The following is a 22,770-nucleotide window of genomic DNA, read 5'->3' on the forward strand; positions in this document are numbered from 1 at the left end:
ATGTGGCTGGGCTTCAGAAGAGAGTTTCGTACTCCCTCATTTTCCTGGATTCAGTTCTCTGATGACACGTCGAATCTGAGGAATCTGCCCTTTCTAGAATGATTGTGGATGCAGTTTTGCATTAAAAGCTAAGGAGAATTAATGCATTCCCTCGCCGAGATCGGTCCGAGCACATCATCCCAGTCTTCCAGCACATGTTATGAATTTGTTTGCTGACCTTAAAGCCATGCACATTTGAAAACATATTCCTTTTTAAATTTATATGTATAAAATCATCTTTTGTGAATCTCAAAGCAAAAGCAGAATGAGAGAAAACAATGGGGGAAACGTGCCGTAAGGTACATGGATTGATTCAGTGCTTTACAAGGGAAAGCTTTTGGAAACCCTGGCTTAGCAAACACAAGTGGCAGTTGTACCAACAGTAGCAGTACCATCGTTTACATTAGTTCCCTTTACAGAGTGCTTATCAAAGCAAGCTTAGTAAATTAGAATAACAGCCAAAATAGAAAGCATTAAATGAATCTGTCAAAAACTAGCCCCTTTCCAGACTTAGCCTGAACTGCCAGAGGGAGCTGGCACAGCAGAATATTCATTTGGAGATCCCTCAACACCCCACTATTCCTAACGAAGGGCTCCATCCCTGAGTAAAGCCAATAATAAAACAGGAGTCAGGGAAGAAAATATGTTGGTTTCAGTACGGAAAAATTCTTCCTAATTGCATAAATTAAAATGAGCAACCTAGAAAATGACCGTATGTGTTCAATTTCTCATTTTTCTCTTTAGATAAATGTTAGAGGACAGAGACCATCTCCCTGTTGTTCACTACTGTATTACCAGCTGTTAGCAAAACGCACTTAAGATCTGTTGATTGATTGGTTTATTGATTCATCGCTAGGGAATATAATAAGTACTTCCACCTTTGAAATAATCTTAGTTTGGAGAGGAAAGTATGTATGTGTATCTTTTGTTATGTAAATATAACAGCAAGCAAAGTAAATACAATGAGCCAGAATCAATTCTTGGGTAATCAGGAACAGATTCTATGCCATGGAAATGGTTTACATTACTCCAAAAGCAGAATTTTGCATTTAGTGGGAGATATGGTGGTAAAACATGGAGCTTTTGCTTTCTACCAATAGTGTAAACATTACTCCAACATGTAGTCTCTGGAAATAATTTAGTTAACTCTTATTTTTATATGCATGTTCTGTTCTGGAGACTTGTTGCAAAAATTGATGGAAAGTTATTTTCTTTAAGTGATAGCTTGTTTACAGAAATTCCTTGAAATCTTGATGGTTATTGAAAAGACTGCAGTAAATGTAGCCTGAAACTGCCAGGTGAAGCGCCGCCCCACACCTTCCAAAGAAGGAGCGGCCTTTGTTAGAAAATCACCTCAAATCCGTAAAAGTCGTGGAGAGTGCTCCCTTTGTAAGATGAAATATTTATGTTCCAATCCCCAAAACATATTGTGGATCATTTTGGTGTTTTAAGTTGAGGGTACGTAGTAAATTATTCCAAAATTATGGAGGCCAAATGTCATTCCCTGCAAAAGTTTGTGTAGTATCTATTTATCTGTGGGCAGATGACTGCTCGGTTTAATCAGAGGCAGACTTTGTCAACTTAAGTCTAAGTAAACACAGCTGAATATAAGCAAGTTGGACTGCAAGGTTTTTTTGAGCTTTGCCAACAGCATATGACCTTGGAGAATGCTGCTTTTTTTACTACAATCTGCTTTCAATGGCAAAAGGAATTCCTTTTGTTTCAAATTAACAAGTGATGATTAGAAGCTTGTTATGTTCTAATTTTTAGATGCGAGACGAATGAACATCATACACGCACCCAACAAAAAGCCACCTTCCTGGGAAAGTTATTTCCCCGTTAGGGAGCTGAATATAAACTGCGAGGGTGGAAGCCAAGTAAATGGAGTTTTCTTTCTACAAGAAACCCTTTTTTTGTTTATTTGTATTTTGCTTTTTTGTCTCTGTGCCATTTCAGCAGATTAGAGTTGTGGTTCCAAATGCCACTAGAAAATGAACTTTATTGATTTATCCATTCTTTAAGAAGCATCTGTCCTCAATAGGAAAGAAACTTTGTGCTGTCATTAACTTTCAATTTTCAATAGAAATTCTAACTCACTGCTTTGTGCTTTCCACAAGTCCTTTTTTTCTTCTTCTTTTTTTCAAATACATGTTTCTTTTCAGCCACCTAATACCTTCCTCTTTTAGCCTAGTATGGAGTCCAATATTAAAAATTTTTTAAGGGCACTTTGCGGCTAACATAAAGTTCCTATTAAATATTTCATGTCAAAAGGTGAACTTAAAGTGAGAACTTTGGTAAAAGGTGGATTAGTAGCGATTTGCCTTGAAATGTCTAGCTTTTCAATATTCTCTGATTGGCTAGCAGCCAGATAGATCCTCTGCTCTTTCTGTTCCTTCACTTAAGGAAACTATTTCTTTCCCCTTCACCCTTCGGGTGTACACTTCCTTCTGAGAGTAAATGCAGTATGTATTAAGGGTGTGTGACAATGAAGATTTTTAAATAATTCATTTTTCAAGACTTTGGTATCTCCCCCTTTTTTTCAAGTCACCTGTTGAATGATATTAGTTGAGCATATGGGAAAATATTTAGATCTACGTGCTAAAATACTGTTCTGTAGTTAGATTTATGTAAGACCCATCCTCACTTATTTATTTATTTGCATCCCTCTTTTTTCTATATGCTGATGAATTTCCATGTTAAAATGAATGCTTTGAGAAAAAAATATCAAAATATTTCTAAATATGTTGCTAAGCAATCCAGCAACACGGCTTTCTCTTTTTTGTTAAGGGTGCCATCATACATCTATAAGATTACATCGACATACACACTTGAAGATCCTCAGAGCACCTCATACTCTCATCATATCAAAATCAAGTTCAGTATGGCTTGCCTCCTCCAAAGGGAGACTTGCTCTTCCTCTTTTTTCCCCTAACTCAGAGAATGCCTTCACCGTCCACCCAGTCTCCAAGGCGGAAATCTGAGAGATGGTACAGATTCCTGCCTCCCGCTCTCAAACCCCATCTAGTCATTCAACAAGTCTGCCCCTTGATATCTCTCACATCTTGCCTTGCCATCCACACGGCTACTTCCTTAATCCAGGACTTCTCACGTCTGTCTTAGGTTCCTGCCACATTCCCTCCTGGCTCCTCTAATCTAGTCTTCCACTGAGGCAAAAGGGATCTGTCTAAAATCCAAATCTGATCATGTCTCTGTAAAATATCCTTTAGTCATTCCCCATACCTTTCAGGATAGAGTTCACATTCTTTCTCTTGGCCCCCAAAACCATAAACCCCTCAATGCCTGGCCTCTGCTAATACCTCTGTTCATTTCCAAATTGCCCCTTCACATGACTCATCCATTTCAGCTACGCCAGAAAGTTCCCCAGAGGAGCTGTGCCATGTATGACATTGTGCCCTCATCCAGCTGTTCCCTTTACTTGGAAAGCTTTTCCCCATCTTCACCTCAGAAAGCCTGCTCATCTTACCTCAGACCATGCCTCCCCATTTTCCCTGTCTTGGCACTCAGGTAATGGTAATGTTGGTGGCACCCGCTGGGATGAATGGAGGAAGCTGCCTGCTGCTGGAACCAATTGCCCAGGGCCTCTGCCCTGCTGCCCCAAGGGTATCATGGCCTTTGGAACTCCTTTCGGGATCACCATCCCCCTGCCCCTGCCACTGTCACTCCTCTCCACGCTCCCACAGCACTTCCCATCCTGAGCTCTTGTCATTTATTTACCAAACTGTGAGTGGCTTGGAGATGAGATCCATTTGTAATTCGTATTTCTAGCCTGTCACAGTGCCTGGCATATAGGATACATTCAATCAATGCTTGCTGAATGAACCCATGAACCTGTGAATGAATTAATGAAGACAGCATAGAGAAGAACAAATCTTGTTGCACTTAAAATGAGAAGATCTGGCTTCTAGTGCTTGCCCTATTGTTTAGAACAATTTGGTCTTGGACTTGTCAGTCAGCTTTTCTGAGTCTCAATTTTCACATTGTAAAATGGGGGAAATGATATAATTGTGCCCAAAAAAGAAATGAGATTAATTGCACATGTATAACTTGCAGAATGCTCAATAAATATTGTTGTCTTCACCATGAATTGTGTGAAGTTGACCTGGCCCTTAATTATGCCCAGAAAGGGGCAGAAGGGGGATAAATTGCTATGTACAAAGTATAATTTTCCATTTGACACTCACAAAAAGATAATTTGGTTTTCACTTGGATAAGTTCAGATTCACTGTAATGTGGTTGCACATTCTCTATCAAAGCACCAGGCATCCAAAGATGGCAAAAAAATTCCAAGGGAAATCAAGTATTCCTCCCATTCTGCCATGCAGTTGGAAGAACTTTTTATTGTAATTGTTGTCTCTGTAAAATATCGTGAGTGTTTGCAATAATCTATATATTCTTACTGCAGTCAATCTAAGAATTTAAGAATACCAAGTTGTTTAGGATGAGGCAGTGATATAATTAAGGTCTTTTAGGTAATATGTGTTTTAAGTAGTTATTTTATTCCTTGTGAAAAGGATAAGTATCAGTTACTTACATCTTCATAGAAAATTTTTAATAACAGAGATTAGAGAGGTAGCTTTAAGAATTGGGAATTTCCGAAGCTGTTCCCCCACATTCACATCCCATATTCTATCTTGAGTAAGGACCTTCATATTTAAAACTTTCTCCAAGCAATTAAGATTAAACACTCTTAACATACCTATATGTTTTCATGAGTATCATGTAAGCTGCTAGTCCAAAAGGGGTTATATGCACCAACCCCAAAAGTGAAAGGCAGAAGACCAGTTGCTGGCATAATCCTGGAATTTGTCTCGGCATGCACATTCTCATCAAAGATGCCATCCTAATATTTTGCATGTTATGGCTACTTAAGTGACCTTCTCCCAGCCATTGCAAAACTGAAGCCTCCACAGCATGCAGTCTTGCTCTTTTGAGAATTTTCCACACTAGAGCATCCTAGACATAACATGGCTGTCCTTGAGCTAGCTTAGACAATTCAAGTACAAAAGCTATTTTGAACTGTTGTATTACTTGTTATCTGTTCCATTTCAAGCTAGGTCTTCAACATTCATCAACAGTTTGCTGCCATTATAAAAAGAGTATTCGCAATTATGGAATAATTGTAGCTGCTATTTATTGAGTATTTCTGGGTACCTAGTATCTCACAGTGATTATTTCTCATTTTTACAACAGTCTTCATTATTCAATATTTTATACCTATTTTACAGATGAGGAAAAAAATGAGACTCAGAGAAATTAAGTGATTTGACCCAAACCACATGCCGATAAGCAGCAGAACCAAGATTCAGACTCCAAGCTCTCTGGTTCCAAATTTGCTCTCTTTCCAGTGTACCTTAGTGTGGGAGGAATAAAGCGTGCTTAAGTAAATCCCTCCTTCACAGGTGGCACTGTTTACCAGTGAAGCAGTGTGCTCAATTTCTCAATTCAAGATAAACCTAAAAAAGGCATAAATCCCATTAAAGAGCAGCTGTAGGAATTTGAGTAACTGGTTATTCTCTTTCTCTTTCTGTGCCTCAAAGACTACTGAAGTTAGCATGGAATTTCCATTTGAATAATTCTTCAATTAATCATAAACTCTTGACTCCCATTTGTAAAGCAGCCTTTTGATAGATGCTTCCAACACTTGCCCCCCGCAACACCCATTACTTCCTCTTTTCTTCAGTATAAAAATAATCATCTTTGTTCCATTTCTGGACCCACTTTCTGCTTTTCCTAGCCCTGCCAGTTATTTTTATTATTACAATGATTAATCATGTGAATAATTAATTAAACACATTTTCATCATCACTCATCTTTCATGTCTTTATTCTTCTTCTGTGAGCTCCTAGAAGTCAGCACAAAATACAAATTCCTTGGGGCTGGCCCCGTGGCCGAGTGGTTAAGTTCACGCACTCCGCTGCAAGCGGCCCAGTGTTTCGTTGGTTCGAATCCTGGGCGCGGACATGGCACTGCTCATGAAGCCACGCTGAGGCGGCATCCCACGTGCCACAACTAGAAGGACCCACAACGAAGAATATACAACTATGTACTGGGGGGCTTTGGGGAGAAAAAGGAAAAACTAAAATCTTTAAAAAAAAAAAAATACAAATTCCTTGTTCCTTTCGCTCACAGTACTTTTTGTGCATCTTCTTGTCCAAGTAAAAATTTATATATTACATTGTCTAATAAACTCTCCATCTTATAAGTTGACTTTTAAACCTCCTAAAGTAAGCTGAAAATCAGCTGGACAATGTATCCAGTTGCTTGGAGTTTGGGAAATAAGAGAAATACTTTTTCTAAAAAGGTGTAGTGACCAACTCTGCCTTCCCACCTCCTATTCTCATCTTGTGCTGAGCACTGTGCAGTTAAATGCTGCCTGAAACAATGGCTTGCTTCTTCATGTGTGTTTTGTAACATCTTGTACTCAGCTCCCATTGTGGGTGGCCTGGGAAATGGTTTCTCCTCTTGTGTGCAGTAGATGCCTTCAGTTCTCTTGGCCATGGACCCATGTGCAAACCGTATGCATAACAGAGAGTGGCGTGCTCCTGGTGGGCATTAACTGGGTGTGCATCTAACTGGATGGACATGTGAAATAACAGAGGACATCACAAGCAATGGTGCTAGGGCACGTTTCTAGGTTCCGGGGCCTTCACAGCTCTTGGTTGCTTGTGAGAAACTATTCTGCCCACGAATCCAAGGCTGGCGTAAATCAACCTCTCTTGCTTCCATCTCCTAAGTGTGGAAAAGTGACTAGAACTCCCACAGCCTGTTAGGGAGGGGAAAAGGCCACTTGCCTGCAAGAGCTTGGGAATCTTGCAAGGAATGTATGATTTTCCTGGCTGTTATACCCCCAAAAAGAAACGCAACTTTTTTGTGCTTCCATAATGAAAATATGTACTTTGTTTTTCTCTTGCGTATGAGAGCCAGGCTCTTTTGTATAATATTTTGATTCAAAGCAATAACTACTATCTTCTTCTCGTTGCTCATTCACCACCTATTTCTGGATGTCTGGAGAGAATTTAGAATTGGGGGATATAATTTTTAAATCACTTTTGGGTATGTGTAGTATATTCCATCACCAAAATCAAAAGTGTGGGTAAGTGGATCTGATTTGTCCTGGAAAATGTAATTTTTGCTTTTTTTCTTTTTTGCACAGCTTTCTACCTTTCCCTCTCTCTCATTTTAAAGTTGGCTTATATTATTGATTGTTAAAATATTACATTCCTCTCTAAAGTCATCAAAAAGTATGGGAAAGGGTAGAAAATATAAGGAATAGCAGAGGGTTGCTTTTAGTCCAAAAACAGTGTTAGGTTCATTGTCCCTTTCTCTAAATCAGTCTTTTTTGATGTCTACAACAAAAATGTTTTCTCTTTTATTTTTAAGGTGTCTTATTTACTTGTAACAGCATATTACATTTGTAAGACAATATGTATGACAGCTGCTTGCATTTAAATATATGTAAATCGTGTGAACATGCCGCTCTTTTGTATTTAAATTTCCATGAAATGACTCTGCAAGAACTTTTCTGTATATTGTACTCGTTCACTTTTCCTGGTAGTCACTGAGCTCTGGTAGTTTTTTAAATCTAAGATCATTAGAGTACTTAGTCTCTTTCTCCGTGGTTTCTTTGCTTTATGCTTAAGTACTGTATTTTTAGTATCTTGTGATGCCCACAAATACCGCTCCCAAATCTTACATTCTCAAGGCTGTGGTGTGGCCTTGTTATTGTAGTAGACTTGCTACGTCTAATTTGGGTAGGCATTGGCAGCGGTGGTCCCAGCACAAGATGACCCCACATGCTCTGGGATGGAATGAACTCAGCTCACCCTCTAGCAGACACCCAGCCAAGAGTCCCTCTCAGTTCACGACCTGTCCCTGGACCTGTAGGTGGCTTCGAGATGGCTACCATTAGCACTTTGGTCCTCTGCAGCCCTTTGATCCCAGATCCTCTAACATTCTGCTGCTGTTCAAAAGCAAAGCCATCAGCAGGTCCTAGACAAGGCCCTCTGGATCCCCCTTCCCCACCACCTTCCACGCCCTGCGCTCTATTTTAGTGATTTGGTCCTAGTGGTGGCCAAGTTGTTTGCATGGCAGTTCTGTACCCCTTTTCCCTGTTCCTCTTTCGAGATCATATGGCTCCAGCTACCTCTCAGGGCTGCTACAAAAATAACAGATTAAAAATCACCAAAAACTGTTTGTTAAACCTCATCAGTGTGTCAGTGTGTAATAAAACAATGCTCTGTTCTTTTGAGGCAGGCCTGAATATAATATTCTACTAAGGGCAACAGAAACTAAGTTTACTTTAGTTTATAAAAGCTTATTATCCTACCCTAGAAAGAAAAAATTCTGTTAGGTTGAATAATTAGTTTTTGATGACCCCATGTGGATCACTATTTGTCACCCTATTTTCCCAAAGGAAAGATAAAAAAAATACGAGACTTAAAAAAATAAAAGGCCTCACCGTCACAGCCATATAGAGCTGGGCCAACATGTTTATTTTCAAAACAGAAAACACAGATCTTATAACAGTATATTATTACCGTAGCTGTTCCAATTAGAAGAAGGCAATTTGATTATTCTGAAGTATTCTGTAATACATTACCCTAAAAATCTTGGGTTCCTTTATTCTGAAGTTTACATTTGTAATGACTCTCCCTGAATCGCATGTCATAGCATAGCAAAAATTATGATAACTGGGGAAAGTAATGCAAATAAAGTGAAGTGTTTTAACCCTGCCCCGTCCCAAAAATGTTTTTAGTGGTATTCATGTTTAAGCAAAAATAGACAATAAAAAGTATTTTTTAAGCTGGAGTCACCCATTTCTGAATAATGTTTTCCTATAAAAGTGTTATATCTGCTACTCACATGAAGGCAGACTCAAGAACTCGGTTCGTTAGATACTGCCTTAGGACTGTCATTTGACCTTTGCTGGAATAGGAGAAATCCGTAACGATTTTTGAAATGTACCAAAGAACTACTGCCTCGTGCTGCTACACTTGAATGAACACCCAAGATTTCCAGCATGCTTCTTTACTAAAAGCAGTCTACTTCTAATGCTGCACAGCAGTGTTTCTCATGGGGCAGCCCCCTCACTATCTCCATCAGAACACTTGGGGCGCTTGTCCAAACACGGTTCCTCGGCCGCATCTGTGACCTGTGTAATCACAGCCTCAGAGATGGGGTCCAGGAACCTGTCTTTTGGAGAATTGCCCCTGTGAACTTTATTCTCTTCTCTACACCATCCTAAGAAGATAAGTTCGAGGCTAGGGGGTGATAGTAGAAACCTTGTATGGGGCTTAGTGCCTCCATGGAACTTGGAGTGGCCTCAGTGACTAATGAAGGATAACTGACAGCATCGTTTCTTTATGTCAGGAATCATAACACCATAGCCTTTACCACATGCCAGGCACTGTTTCAAGAGCTTTGCACTTAACATCTCATTTAATCCTCACAGCACCCCCGGGAAGTAGGTGTTACTACGATCCCCATTTTATTGGTGAAGACGCTTTGACACAGCATGCGTAAATAACTCACCCAAGGTCATTTAAATAGTGAGTCAGCTGTTTTCCTATGGTCCCAGCACACATCTCTGCTTAGATAAATTATTGTACAAAGAAGTGGTTTTTGATCTGTAAAATGTTTTTGTTTTCTCCCCAAATAGATCAACTCGTTAGGTTTAAGCAACTTATCCCCTAATTCATTCTAGAAATCTTTTGTATTCCAAATTTAGATGATAATAGTGGAATAAGATATGTATGTATTGGAATTTAATAAATGGTTTGGGACGGAGATGCCCAGACAAATTTTAGAGTGGACGTCTCTGGCAAGATTTAGAGGGGAGAGGGGTTATTTGGTATTCTCTTGGTCAGAAGACCTCTTGACTAGGGGTGCTCTTGGACCTCCAATGATAGCCAAGGCCTGGCAGGGCATTTACCCCACCTTTATGCTGAGTTCCTTTTTAACTTCTCCTGCCTTTCAATACCATTGTCAAAAATCTTCCCAATTTTCATTTCAAAGTCCCTCCCCACCCCAGTTTAGACTTTAAATGACTGTTTCTGAAATTAAAAGCAGAAAATCACAGAACCTTTAAATGTAGAAATGTGTGAACAGAGGACACTGACATGCCAAGTACAGTTTTAACATTTTAAGCATATTAAGAACATTGAAATGTATTTGAAATGTAGAAGAAGGTCTGGTAATACTGTTCATCTTATGTCTAAAATATGTTTCTTTTCTATTAATAAATACAGCAGATGAACTGTCAGTAGAGAAACTGTCATTTGCTACTCTTCGGAAAGATCCAAGAAGTTTGTGAACGTCATCTCTGTTATTGTGTCATTTCTGGTGCTAACGCAGTCAGACAGGTTTAACACCAAGATCTCCTAGTCTGAAGTGTCATTTCTGGAGATGGTAATTTAAGGAGTTTGAAAAGCATGGTAATAATGTGAGCCAATGCAAAGATACACTGCAGTTCATATATCAAAGGAAAAACACTTTTTTGATGGTTTTTCGGAGATACTAAAGAGCTCAAAAATACATGGATTCCAGCCAATTTCCAGATTATTACAAATGCACATTTTTCCATTTAAAAGGCCTTTTTGCTGAAGAAAGTCCTATTAGTACTTTGTAACCTAACACCATTCAGCTATGTATTTATTAAACAAGTCAACCTTCTAGAACTGCAGTGTGGCAGCTCTAAAGTTGATCTCGGGTGAGCCCTTGTGCTCTTAAAGAACTTCGAGGATGAATATCAATATTGGGATATGGGGACAAAATTAAAGTTTAGCTAAAAATCAGAGTAAGTCCATCCAGTTTTCAGAACTAGTAGCCCAACTCGCATGTAGAAAAGAGTGCTTACACAAACAATTAATGCTCCTTGCAACACAGAGACGTTATTCATGCATAGTTAGGAAGTCATTTTCTGAGACTTTGGCTGGAAACCTAGCTTTCATGGATGAAACATTTTGGGTAACATCCCCAATATTCCCCTTGAGAAAATGAAGTAACAAAATCCATTAGACACTTACAGCTAGTGGATACTCTTTAATGTGGCTCCAATGCTCTGTCTTGGCATGTTGTGGTACTTTGGCACAAAATAACATCAGAAAAGCGATTTTGTTTTTGAAGATGATAGATTCTGCACACTTAATCCATTAATCTGAGCTGATGGGCTTTGCCCAGAGTTAAAATATTTCATCCTTACATAATGGTTTTCATATTAAATCTCTGAACAATACTAATTTTTCTGGTGATGCATTCAACCCCATGTTCTAGATGTAAAAAATAAAGTGAGAGAGAAGGGCTTTTTTTTTACTTAACAAGAATGTATATAGTGCTTGGTATATGTACTCAAGCTCTCTTCTAAGTGTTTTAGAAAATATGAAATCATGTGATCCTCCTAAGAACCTTCTGAATCTAGTAGTGTTAGCGGCATTTTATAGGTGAGAAAGCTGAGGCACAGAGAAGTCAGGCAGCTGGCCAGCTGTCATACAGGTAGTAAGTAGCAGGGCAGGGGTCCAACTTCTGCTGTCTGGTTTCGGGGTCTGGGCTCCAACCACTGCACTACACTGCTCTATGCCTCATACCAGACCACCCTCATAGTTAATAACGACAAGCTGCAAGTAGAAATGAGAATATTTAACATTTCCAGACCCCTTTTCTGGTCACTCACCAACAATTTCCTCCCCATAGACTGCATTCTAATCTTCAAAGTGAAGTTGCAGACTGAAAGTTTTAGACTTCAGGAAGGTGGAGCCTTTGAGATCACAGAGGAGCAATCTTGGTAGATGGGGCTGTGCAGAATAACTTAGCATCAAGAATATTGACTATATTTAGTGAAAAAGATTGAAAGTGAAGTTAAAACATTATAATTGGGTGCTCTCTGCTTATTTGAAAAGTTACTTTCGAGTTACAAATCCCACTTCCTACTCCTTTAGTCCTTCAGCCCAGAATGATGAGGTCAGAATAGCTGTGCATTTCAGAGGAACAAAGATACAGCTGGGAGTTAATAAGGAGCCACCAGCCTCAAGAACGTAAGATCTGCATAATAAGGAAAACCGTTAAGGCTATAGCTCCCTGACAGATGAGTCAAGTGACACTCTTACAGGTTTACCCACAGATGTGGGTACTCCTGGAACAATAAAGATGTTCTGTTGTTGTTAATGGAAATACAACCTCTCCTGACAGCTTTGAGATGTCAGCCTACCCCCATCCTAACCAGGGAGCTCTTCACTATGGTCCAGAATAGAGGGTGTGATTGCTAATTTTTATTTTCTAGCAGGAGATAAATGGGAGAATGCATTGACAGAAAGACAGCTGAAGGTGGGGACCCTGTGGATCCAGGACATCTGGGCATCATTAGCCATAGCGAGAGGCCAGCCCACATGAGAGGTGGCAGGAAGGAAAAGAACCTTTGGCCAGATGGTGAAAGTCATAGCTGGAAGAAACACTGGCCTGATTTTTGGAAAAGATTTTTCTTCAGACTCCGAAATGATTTTGGAAGCCGCTCATTCTTTAAGGCCCTAGGATAAATAATTTAGCTAGTATATTACAAAAGGAAAAAAACAAAAAACAAAGCTAGATCCATCCATGAAGATGAGGTGGGTTGCATTTCATAATTCTCTCTATTCAGAAAGCTTGCAAAGCTCCCCCTTCTCGAGGCTCACAAAACCCAGGCTCCAACACCTCTTCCGTGAGGGCAGCCCTGATGTTCACCAAGCGTAAGCTGCAACTTCTGCCTGTCAGGCCGAAGTTTTAAAGTGGAACTTCCTGTTTGGTCAGTGGGACTGGAAGAAGCAGTTTAGTCATCAGCAGATGTGTTACAGGTTCTTGGATGTGTTTTTTCCCTTGCTTTTTGGGAAAAACACTTAGAATGATTTATCTTCACTCATTCAAAAGCTCTAAGTACCCCAAAGAGAGGATAATGACAAAAATTTCCTCTCAAAGTGATGCAGCAACAGCTGTCCAGGAGTTATGGAACAGCAGTCACTCCGGGTGATAGAAGAGTGACTACAGGAATATCACATTTATCAAAATGTCACTCTAATTAACGTGTGAGGAGAGCTCAAGATCTTAGATGCCCTGTTTTGTGAGTTGGACAAATTTTTTGATATTAAGGATTAAATCATGAGGAGGAAAACAGTCTTTTTTGTATCTCTATCGTCTAAAATACTAGCAAAAAGTACAGAAAAGGGATTTAATAGGTTATCATCCCTCAGGCTTTCCGTGTAAACAATGCATTAGGGCTTGCCCTGGTCCTGGAACGTGGCTTTATCCACAGCAATCACTCAGCCGTTAAAACCGGGACCTTCGGAGCCGGCTGACCTGGAGCTAAGTCTCAGCCCCCATTGCCTGAGTCCTTTGCAAGTTTCTGGACCCTGTAAGTGACAGTGTCATTTGTAAATGAGGGCCATGGTGCTGTGTCACAGGGTGACTCTAAGTATTTACCCAGATAACATTTGTGGAGTTCCCGGCATGGTGTCTGGCATAAGAATAAGCATTCAGTCAGTGTTAGCAATTGTTATTGTAAAGATAACCCCTTCTTGTAACATTTGAGTCTCTTAATATTCAAGTTCAAACTGGATGAAGCTGGATTTTGAATTCTTTCAAGCTGTTTCTGTTTCACAGGCAAAAACCACTGCCGCATCAGGGAAGGCCAAATGGTAGATTATTATCTTATTTATTAACAAAGGGTAAGGCGAAAGTAGTTCAGTGGAAAAAGCAAGGTATGAAACATGCACAAGAATGACCCCTTTTAAAAAAATGTATAGAAACTTGCTTGGAAGGCCACATATCCACATGTTAACGTTAGTTATCCCTAAATGCCTTCTATTTTCTCTTTTACACTCTTTCCTAGATCTTTGGCAGTGAAGCTGTATTACTTTCTTGTTAGAGAAAAACAACAAAAGCTACTTTCAAAAGGAAAGAAACGTAGAGCCGCAGGGGAACCGGTCTGTAGGCCTGTGAGTGAGCCCGGCCTGGATCTAGTGCGTGGGGAAGTTGAGAGAGAGACCAGCCATGGGAGCAGGGCATTGCTTGTCCATTTGGTGGAAAGTGCTACAAATTTGGAGCAATCCATATTTCAGACTCTTCAGTGAGGTTTTATATCTGCCCTACTAACAAGAATCTTGTTCTTTATCTCACCTGCTCCAAGTATGTACATAACTCCAGAAACTGACCCGCTGTCCTGGGGGCACTCAGGACCTCTGACATCAGAAACACACTAAACCCTGTCTGTCCACACCTGCTGTCACCAGTAACAGCCCCAAAACTGAGTGTGAGGAAGCGCAGTTGTCAAGAATCTGGAGCTCTCTCTCCATTTTAATTTAGGGAAACATATAATATATGAGTTTTAGATTGATTTAAAATAGTCATATTTTTAATCTTAATTTTATTTACATTTCAGGGTGTGAGTAGTATTTTGTGGAACATTTAAGAACATTCCTAATTTCAGGGCTTATTGACTAAATTCGAAAAAAATCTCAGAGCAAAAGATTTGACTCCATTTTTTGTCTCCTTTTATGATTATACGTATTACTTCAGGAATATATATCAGAATTAATGTCTCTAACTTGCCTTTATCAAAGTTGAATGGACACTTTGCCCAGAGTGCCTCATGCTTACACATCGTGACGTGCAGAACTGAATTTTCTATATAATTGTTTCTCTACTTAACTTTATAAGGAAACACATGTCCAAACTGAGGATAACCCCAGTTTAAGTTTTAACATGGCTTGGGTTTTACAGCATCCAAGATTTTTCTAACTACGCATCTCTTTTTTTCTTTCCTTTTCTTTTTTGGTCTTAAAACACGCTCTTTTGGCTGGGTGAGTAAGTTGTTCCTGCCAACCAGTTGCTTTTATGGTAATTGACAGCGTAGCTGATTTTTGGAACCTTAGAATCTAAAAAGGCATTTTAGCTTCGACTTTGGAGAGGCTGAGCCAAGCTACTTGAAGAGTAAGAGATGCAGCTGGGCCGAATGTAGGGCAGTCAGACCCCAAGTCTGTGCATGTTAATTAACAGCAGTGAATGTCTGCTCCAGCTCAGACTTCTGATTTCCCTCTCTTCAGCAGCATTCGGAGTCCTTCCTTCTCCCTTGGGATTGTTTCTTGAGATGCTGCCTGCCACTTCCGGAGGGCTGCCAGTGAGACCACCTGTCTGCAGTGGGCAGAAGTGGCCTTGAGCCTCCTGAGCACCCGGATGGGACAATAGACCCACCACTCCGTAAATACTGTCTCTTGGCTGAAAAAACACAAAATACTTGAACCAGATAAGAGCCGGCAGGTTTATACTTCAAAGGAAAAGAGCCTAAGAAAAAAACACCTTCATGTGGAGTACGATTACTTCATATAATGAGTGGATTGTAAATTTTCTGAGTTCCTCTCAGATGATATCATTCTCTAAAATAGCTGGGGCATTTCCCTAGCATAACGTATAGAAGAAAAATCTCTCCAAACTTCCAGATCTTTCTAGTCCTTTGCTTTCCTACAAAAGCACCAATGTTTCACAGTAAGAGGGCCCCTGTTTGCTATCTTCCTTCTGCTAGTTCTTCTGGGAACTAGAACACAGGAGGTGGCTTTTGGACGTGTAATATCCTAGTGACACCGGGCAGCCCACCAATAACAGCAACAGGAAAAGCGTGCCCTTCTAACACCAGTTTATGTTTTGAACCAAAACCACTCTGGACATAGAGACACCCCCCTCAAAGTGGTAGTAGTCAGCTTTTTCTGGTTGGTTTGAAATCTTTGACACTGAGCTTTGTTACATGCTGTGTTTTTTAGCATTGACCATTGATGGAGAAGCAAATTGTTTCTTCTATTCATTACTTTTTTATGAATCTTTCCTTCTGTTGCTGGGAAAGGAAACTGAATCCACACCTAATGTCATTACATGGAACGTGCCCATCTCCCTTAGAAATAAAATATAGAATTCAGTCTTTTGAATACTGCCGAGTACATTGTTGAAATTCGTGAAACTAATTAAGACTACCTGGACGAGGATTGGAGTCTGTGTTTTTACATTTCAAAGGTATTTTCATAGGCACCAAACTGTAAAACACATACACCCAAGGAGTAAGCAGAATTTTATAATTTCACAGTTGGCTGTCGTAAACTTGTTTCTCCGTGGAATGAGTTCAAGGGGGCAGCCACAGGGAGTGTTAGCTGCGTCCAGCCGTCCATGGGGCTGCAGGACACACAAGTTCACTGTTCATCTTAAATAGAAGCTCTCCGTGGACATTAACAGTGCATTACATGTTCTCCTCCCACATCCAGGCCCCATTCATTTATGGCATTTCTGGGTTCTGTAACCCATCACGTACCTCCTACCACAGGCTTCCCTCTTGTCATCTGTGCAGTGGTGGCTCTCAGGTTGACGATTCAGGTAGGAATCAGACTGTCGTCCCCTGTGTATCTGTGAGAGCACTCCGCTTGTGAGCCAGAGCATCAGTTACATGGGCTTTTCTAAATTCTAGTTTTTTATTTCCCTCAATGTTATTTAAGCTTCATGGAACTTATTCTGCTTTTGCCAAGTCTTTCCATTGAATAAATATCTCCATAACCTATTGCTTCACTTTGGCAACAGAGTTGTTGCAATTTGTGGGCAAAACTGAGCAAAAGCCTAACTCATTTTTTTTCTCTGTAAAATGTCCAATGTTGCTGGCTTTCCTCCTTCTAAACAAAGGCCTTGACTCGTTCTCTGTCCTGGTAGCACCTTGTCTCTGTCATTACTCAGTGAAGATTTATAGTTACAGTTACTGACTTAACGAACACACACAGAGCCACTGATGCTAAATAAGCTAAGACATAAAGTGCTTCGAACAGTGCCTGGTACATAGGAAGTGATCTGTCGACTAGGATTGTCAGAGTTCTGTGAATTAAAAGTTGTCGTTCTTTTCCTCTATTTACATAAGTAATATTATAATTCCAAAATTATCAAAAGCAGCAGAGATGTAGCTAACCATCCAGGCTGAGCTAGTAGGGGCCAGGACATCCAGAGGGTGACCATCCAGCAGCTCACAGATCCAGTTATCTCCCCGAAAGGGTCCCTAAAATGACAGGAGACCAAAGAAAGGAACCAACATTCGTTGTTCCCTTTTGGACCAGGCACACATTATCTCGCTTGTTCTTCATAACAACCTCATCGTTTATTCACTAAGTGCTTTTGTTTTGTTTGCTTGCCTGTTTTTTTAAGCTCCCTGGGTCCTTAGGTGAAGGGTTGTGCAAAGAGCTCATAGTGACCCAGTATTGTCTCCCGGTCTACACTGTAACGCCTGACTCAGGGTGTGTTGACAGGGTTTCCTGATTCTTTTCCTTCACAGAGGGCATCGAAGTTTAGCTGCCTTCTCAACATGGCCATGTAATTATTTTCTCTTGACCACATCTTCCCTGGGAGATTTTGCCCTGGTTGGACTATATTATGATCATGTCGGTGTTCTTTTTCTCAAGTCTCTTCTAGTTCCCTGACTCTCTTAGAGTGCAGAGCTGGAAATTGTGCTGCGTGGCCTAACTAGCCTTGAGCAGTATAGAGAGAAAACATTGCCTTCAGAAGTATTGGGATGGGGGAAGTAAAAAAAAGAAAGGACCGAGGGCAGGCAAAGACAGCTTTCTATAGGCCATGTAACTACAATAGGGCCTTGAGCAAACGTTGTGTCTTTCGTGATTCCTCTGTGGGCGCAGTGCCTCGTTCTGTGCTACTTGGTAATGGTGGTGGTGGTTGTTAATGGTGGTGACTTAACCACTGTCTGGTTTGGAGTCTCATAGGCTGATGGGCAGTCCCAGCCCCCTTCCTGACCCCTTTCCTGCACCTTGCTGGTTGCCCCTCTTTATCTTCCATACAGCTTTCCCTCCACTATGTCTATTTTTATGTTTCTAGTACCATATTCTTTAGCTAGAGGAGCTACCTAGAGAGATTTCATCAAGATCAAGAACTCATTTCATCTCTCTTTATATGGAAGTGGTATTGGTGGCCATTAGTGTTCTGAGTGCCAAATCTAAAGCAAAGGTGAGAGTGCAGGAGCAAAAGGTCACACCCTAACTTTCATTTCCTGCAACAGCAGCATGAGGAGTTGGTTTGGAGCTTGAAGACTGGTGCCTGCTTGTTCTAATCTGCCAGGAAATCCTGAGTTGCTGTCAGCATTGGGTCTGTTACCCATTTGCTAAGTAGCGAGAGGGAACAATTTGCCAGTCTTTTTTCTGAGATGACGGTTTGATTCCCATGAAATCACAGACTGTTGAGCCTGAGGCCCCCAGAAGATCTTCTAGGAACTCTCTTGTTTCATAGTCGAGGAAACTGCATCCCGGACGTTGGGGGGCATCGTAATCTGCCCAAAGGCGCACAGCAGGTGAGTGCCGGGCCAGACCAGAACCTGGCCCCAGCGAGAGTTAGCACTCTTTTCCCTAAACCATTTGCCTCCTCATGAAAAGACCCAATTTCTCAGAATAAATTCACCTCAGATTTTTGTATATTTATGAAGTCTACTTTCTATTCTTTATTACCTATTCTCATCTCACTCCCGCTTCTTTGCAAAGAGTTTTTTTTTTTTTGCATCTTAATTTAAACTACTTGATCTTTGTGAAAAAGATAATTCTCAGCCGTATTTCCTGATAAACTTTTATTCTTGGTAATTAATGATGAACCTCTTGAGATTAAAAAAGAATGGAACATAATTGAATTTTTGCTTTTCTTTACAGACACTCTGGAAAATGGATCCAATAAGGGTGACAGGTGAGGCATACTCTGTTTTTATTTGCCACTTGTGCTTTTCAGTGATGGTATTTTTCTACGTACACTACAGTGAATTTGATCATTTTCTTTCTGTTGTGCTTAAATCCAGTGCAGCTAATAGAAGGGGACCGAACAAGGACGACACGTACTGGAAGGAGATCAATGCAGCGATGGCCTTGACAAATCTTGCACAGGGGAAAGACAAGCTGCAGGGGACCGCCAGCTGCATCATCCAGAAGTCGTCACATATAGCAGAAGTAAAGACGGTCAAAGTGCCCCTGGTTCAGCAGTTTTAAGAGTTTGTTGCTTTTCTGATCTATGGCTGTTCTTCACATCAGTGTTTTTTCATAAACCCTCATCCTAAGAGCCAAAACAGGAGTGAAAATGACTCCCTTTCAAACTTCTTCTTATTTTTGATTATCCTAAATATATCACTTAGTTGCTTCTGTAAAAGACATATAAATTATAAAAAAAACCTCACTTTAATCCCAAATATTAACTTATTTTATGTTACTCAAACTATGCATAAAATGTCTGCATTGCCATTACAGTAAGTGCCTTGCTTCCCGAAAATAAGCTACAACGTGGGCATGGTAGAGCAGCTATGCCTCAAAATGACAACGCCATAATGCTTATTAGACTGTGTGTCTCATTCCAGATGGGCCGAACCATTCCAGGACTGAAACCCTGACTGCCGAAAGCCCTTGAAATGTATTCAATAATTCACATGTTAAAACTTGGAAATCTATTCAGCCCAAATGAAACGTTCCTTTAAAAGAAAAAAGTCTGCAGTATTTAAAATTGTTCAGTGTGCTTTTCAGAGTGACAGTGAGAATTTTATGCATGTCTCTTGCCTGCATATCTATGTTATAAACTTCCGAAATGAAAGGTACAGTGATCCCATAATTGTACATTTAAGAAGAATCGCAGTGAATCCATTGTGATTGGGAAAACTTTTCCAAGCACTGCTTGAGAACACCACAATGCCCTTCACAATTGATTTGGATTTTATTTTTCTCAAGTTTTGCTGAAGTTTTCAAACACTTTATTAGATAAGGAACTCAAAATTTTCCTGTGTAGAATTAAATCTATAGTTTAGTTTTAAAACATAATCTTGTTTGCATTAGAGTTCCGTGTTCTTTGTGCTGGAAACTGTTTTTCGTTTGGAATGGCTAAAAACCTTTTATTTGGTTCATTTCAAATTACAGTTGCTGATGGACAATTTTTATTGCATGAGAACAAGACAATGAAAGAAATGTATCTCTATGTGAATATACATATACACACATAAAATTGATTTTTAAATTTAAAACATATGGAAAACAAAACATTCAACAGTGTCTGAATTTTGCCAAGTAGGACATTAAAGTAAAAATTATGTGAAATCGTGCATTCAAAGAAAGAACATTTTGTTTCTAAATTAGACTATCATTGAGTGAGAATAATCAATATCAAGAAAGACTATCTTTTTCAATCAAACAATAATATTCTAATCAGCTTGGGGAGACTTGAAACTCGAATAAACAGTGGAGATGCCAAATAGAGTATGTGTGCTACAGAGAAGTAAAAAGGACTTGACTCTTTTATGGTGGGATGTTTTTTCTGGGTATGTAATCTATTTTGTAATTTTTTTTAACTGGAAAGCATTTTTGTGAGTGTGAGTGAGAGCCAGTAGGGCAGCCATGTGGTGACATTTTTCTTTATTTTGCAAAATGCTTTTAAAACCAAAGGCTGCTCTGGTTGCTGTATGGACAATATCAGTCTTGATATAAATTGTAGGACACTTTTTCATGTAACATAGTATTTGGGGGTTGGGTTTATTTAGTGTAATGAAGATAATTTGATATAAAAATATTTTGTATATATATATTTTTACTTTGTTTTCTAAATTGCTGTTTGCAGTAACAGTAAGTGCAAAGCAAGATATGTAAGTTATGACTGTATGATCAGATGAAGTATGAGTTCTTTTGGTTTATATCCATAAATAGTTACAGATCTATGATTAAAAACTTTGGAATCTTTATAAAACAGTTTTGCCAAAATGTGATCATGTCAGTGAAAACTAAGGACAAGTACTTCACTCTTTTTCATACTATTATAAGTTATTCTGATATTAAATATTTTAATAAAATTGTTTTTGTTTTGACATATTTCAGTTAGATGAATGGATGCTGGTTGTTTTTTATTTGAATTAGTCATAATTTATTTTTGCCATCTTTTTAAAAAGAATCAGCAAATTTGTTCTATGTTATAAACTATAGATGACAAGCCAATATAGGACAGCTAGTCACATGATTTTTTTTAAAATACCAAAGCTTGGAGTCTAGCCTATAAACACATCAAGAAGATTTTATAATTAGCACATCCTTGGCAAATCTCCAGTTGCCATTACTTTTAATTTATTGTTTCTTTTGCTGCTTTAACATTTTCTGGAAATTAAAGTCCCCCCAATCCTTTAAAAGAATCTTGAACAATGCTGAGCCAGCAGCTGAGAATCTAACTCATAATTTATGTTGTAGAGAAATAGAATTACCTCTATTCTTTGTTTTGCCATATGTAATCATTTTAATAAAATTAATAACTGCAGGAGTTCTTGACAGATTTAAAATAAAAGTTAATTTCTAGAACTCAATGATCATATGAATTTTGTTTTCCTTTGAGAGTTGACCAGGTGGAGAAAGAAGCAGAACAGAAGCTTCCATTATATGTTGTAATTCTCCTTGGGTTGGGAAGGGATATGATATGGGAGCACTGCATTTGTATTAGGGTTGAATTTCATCACCTTAGACCACCAACCTACCTTTTAAGAGCAGAGGAAAAGAGAAAATGATGCTAACTGTTAAAATACATAACTTTAAAATGAACGCTTTCACTAAACACCTTCTCTCAGTAGCTAATACAGTAAGCATTATTACTCTGCGCTGTGTACTAGGGAGAACTTTGGCTTTGAAGCTAAACAGATCTACGTTAGAATCCCAGCTCTGCCACTTACTGCTGTAAGATCCAGACTCAGTCACTCTCGGCTTCAGTTTCTTCATCTGCAAAGTGAGAGTAATGGGTTATACCTTGTAAAGTTTGCTACAAGGTTTCAAGATAATATACAATGTATAAAGTACCTACCACAGTACCTGGCATTTGATAGGTGCTCAATAAATGGAGGGTATTATCACATCATTATAATTTCTCTATATAGGGTTTACGTGCAAGAAAGTAGAAATATAAATGGAATATGAGATATGGGTAGTTTAACAAAGAGCCTTGGGAAAGGAAAGATGTCTGACATGAAAGATTGCAGTGAAAGCCAAAAGTTGCTATCAGAGTTAGAGAGACCTTCAAGGAAGATCATTTTGGTATCATTAGTTTGACTTCCTGGAGAAAAGCATAAACAGAACAAAGCTAGAGAAGAACAGATGGCCAATAGAAAACACAGCATGTGTGATGGCTTCCTTCGTTCAGATCACTGAGAATCGCTTTTCCTTCTATTTGTCCTGCTTGATCCTGTTCAGAAGGACTAAGAACTCTAGGTGCTGTCTGTACTCTCTGCCTGCTCCGAGCAGCAATGTTTAACAAACAGTGGCAACAGCCATGGTCTGCTTTTAAACTCGTCCAGTTCAGTGGCATAACATCATGCAAATAAACACAGAGAATACGAGCAAGTCGCCCAGACTCTTCTGTCTGGGACGGCTTAGGTCAGCCATGCCTTGGAAGGCAGTGTGGCGTGGTGGGAAGAACTTGGGCTGACACAACCTGCCTTTGCCCCTTCATTCCTTAGTGACTTTGGGGAATAAGTAGAAGCTGTCTGTACCCAGTGTTTGCATCTATAAAATCTGACCTATGAAATTTACCTTCTCCAAGGATCTGTTGTGAGGATTAAGTAAGACAGTAGATATGAAAGTGCTTTGCAGACTGCTTGGTACTGTACCAATGTTAAGGATTATTAATGCGTTCCAGATGACTCTGGAAGGCCTAATATCCCATAATTTTTGGCAA

At 39.5% G+C, this 22,770-nt stretch overlaps 1 protein-coding gene across 4 annotated transcripts in view; it reads left to right on the forward strand.

Moving 5' to 3' along the window:
* MKX (mohawk homeobox) overlaps nt 1–21,412 on the forward strand; it is a 63,342-nt gene extending 41,930 nt beyond the window's left edge. For 3 of the 4 annotated variants that reach the window (XM_008529599.2, XM_070600858.1, XM_070600857.1), the window contains exons 6-7: nt 18,747–18,780; nt 18,890–21,412. In XM_008529599.2, coding sequence (XP_008527821.2) covers nt 18,747–18,780; nt 18,890–19,076 — 221 coding nt within the window. In that variant the 3' untranslated portion in view covers nt 19,077–21,412. The remainder of the gene's footprint in view (nt 1–18,746; nt 18,781–18,889) is intronic. The other variant, XM_008529600.2, reaches the window with a different exon arrangement.
* Nucleotides 21,413–22,770: the final 1,358 nt, after the last annotated feature.

This window comes from Equus przewalskii, chromosome 30 (assembly GCF_037783145.1).
Source record: "Equus przewalskii isolate Varuska chromosome 30, EquPr2, whole genome shotgun sequence".
Taxonomy (NCBI): domain Eukaryota; kingdom Metazoa; phylum Chordata; class Mammalia; order Perissodactyla; family Equidae; genus Equus; species Equus przewalskii.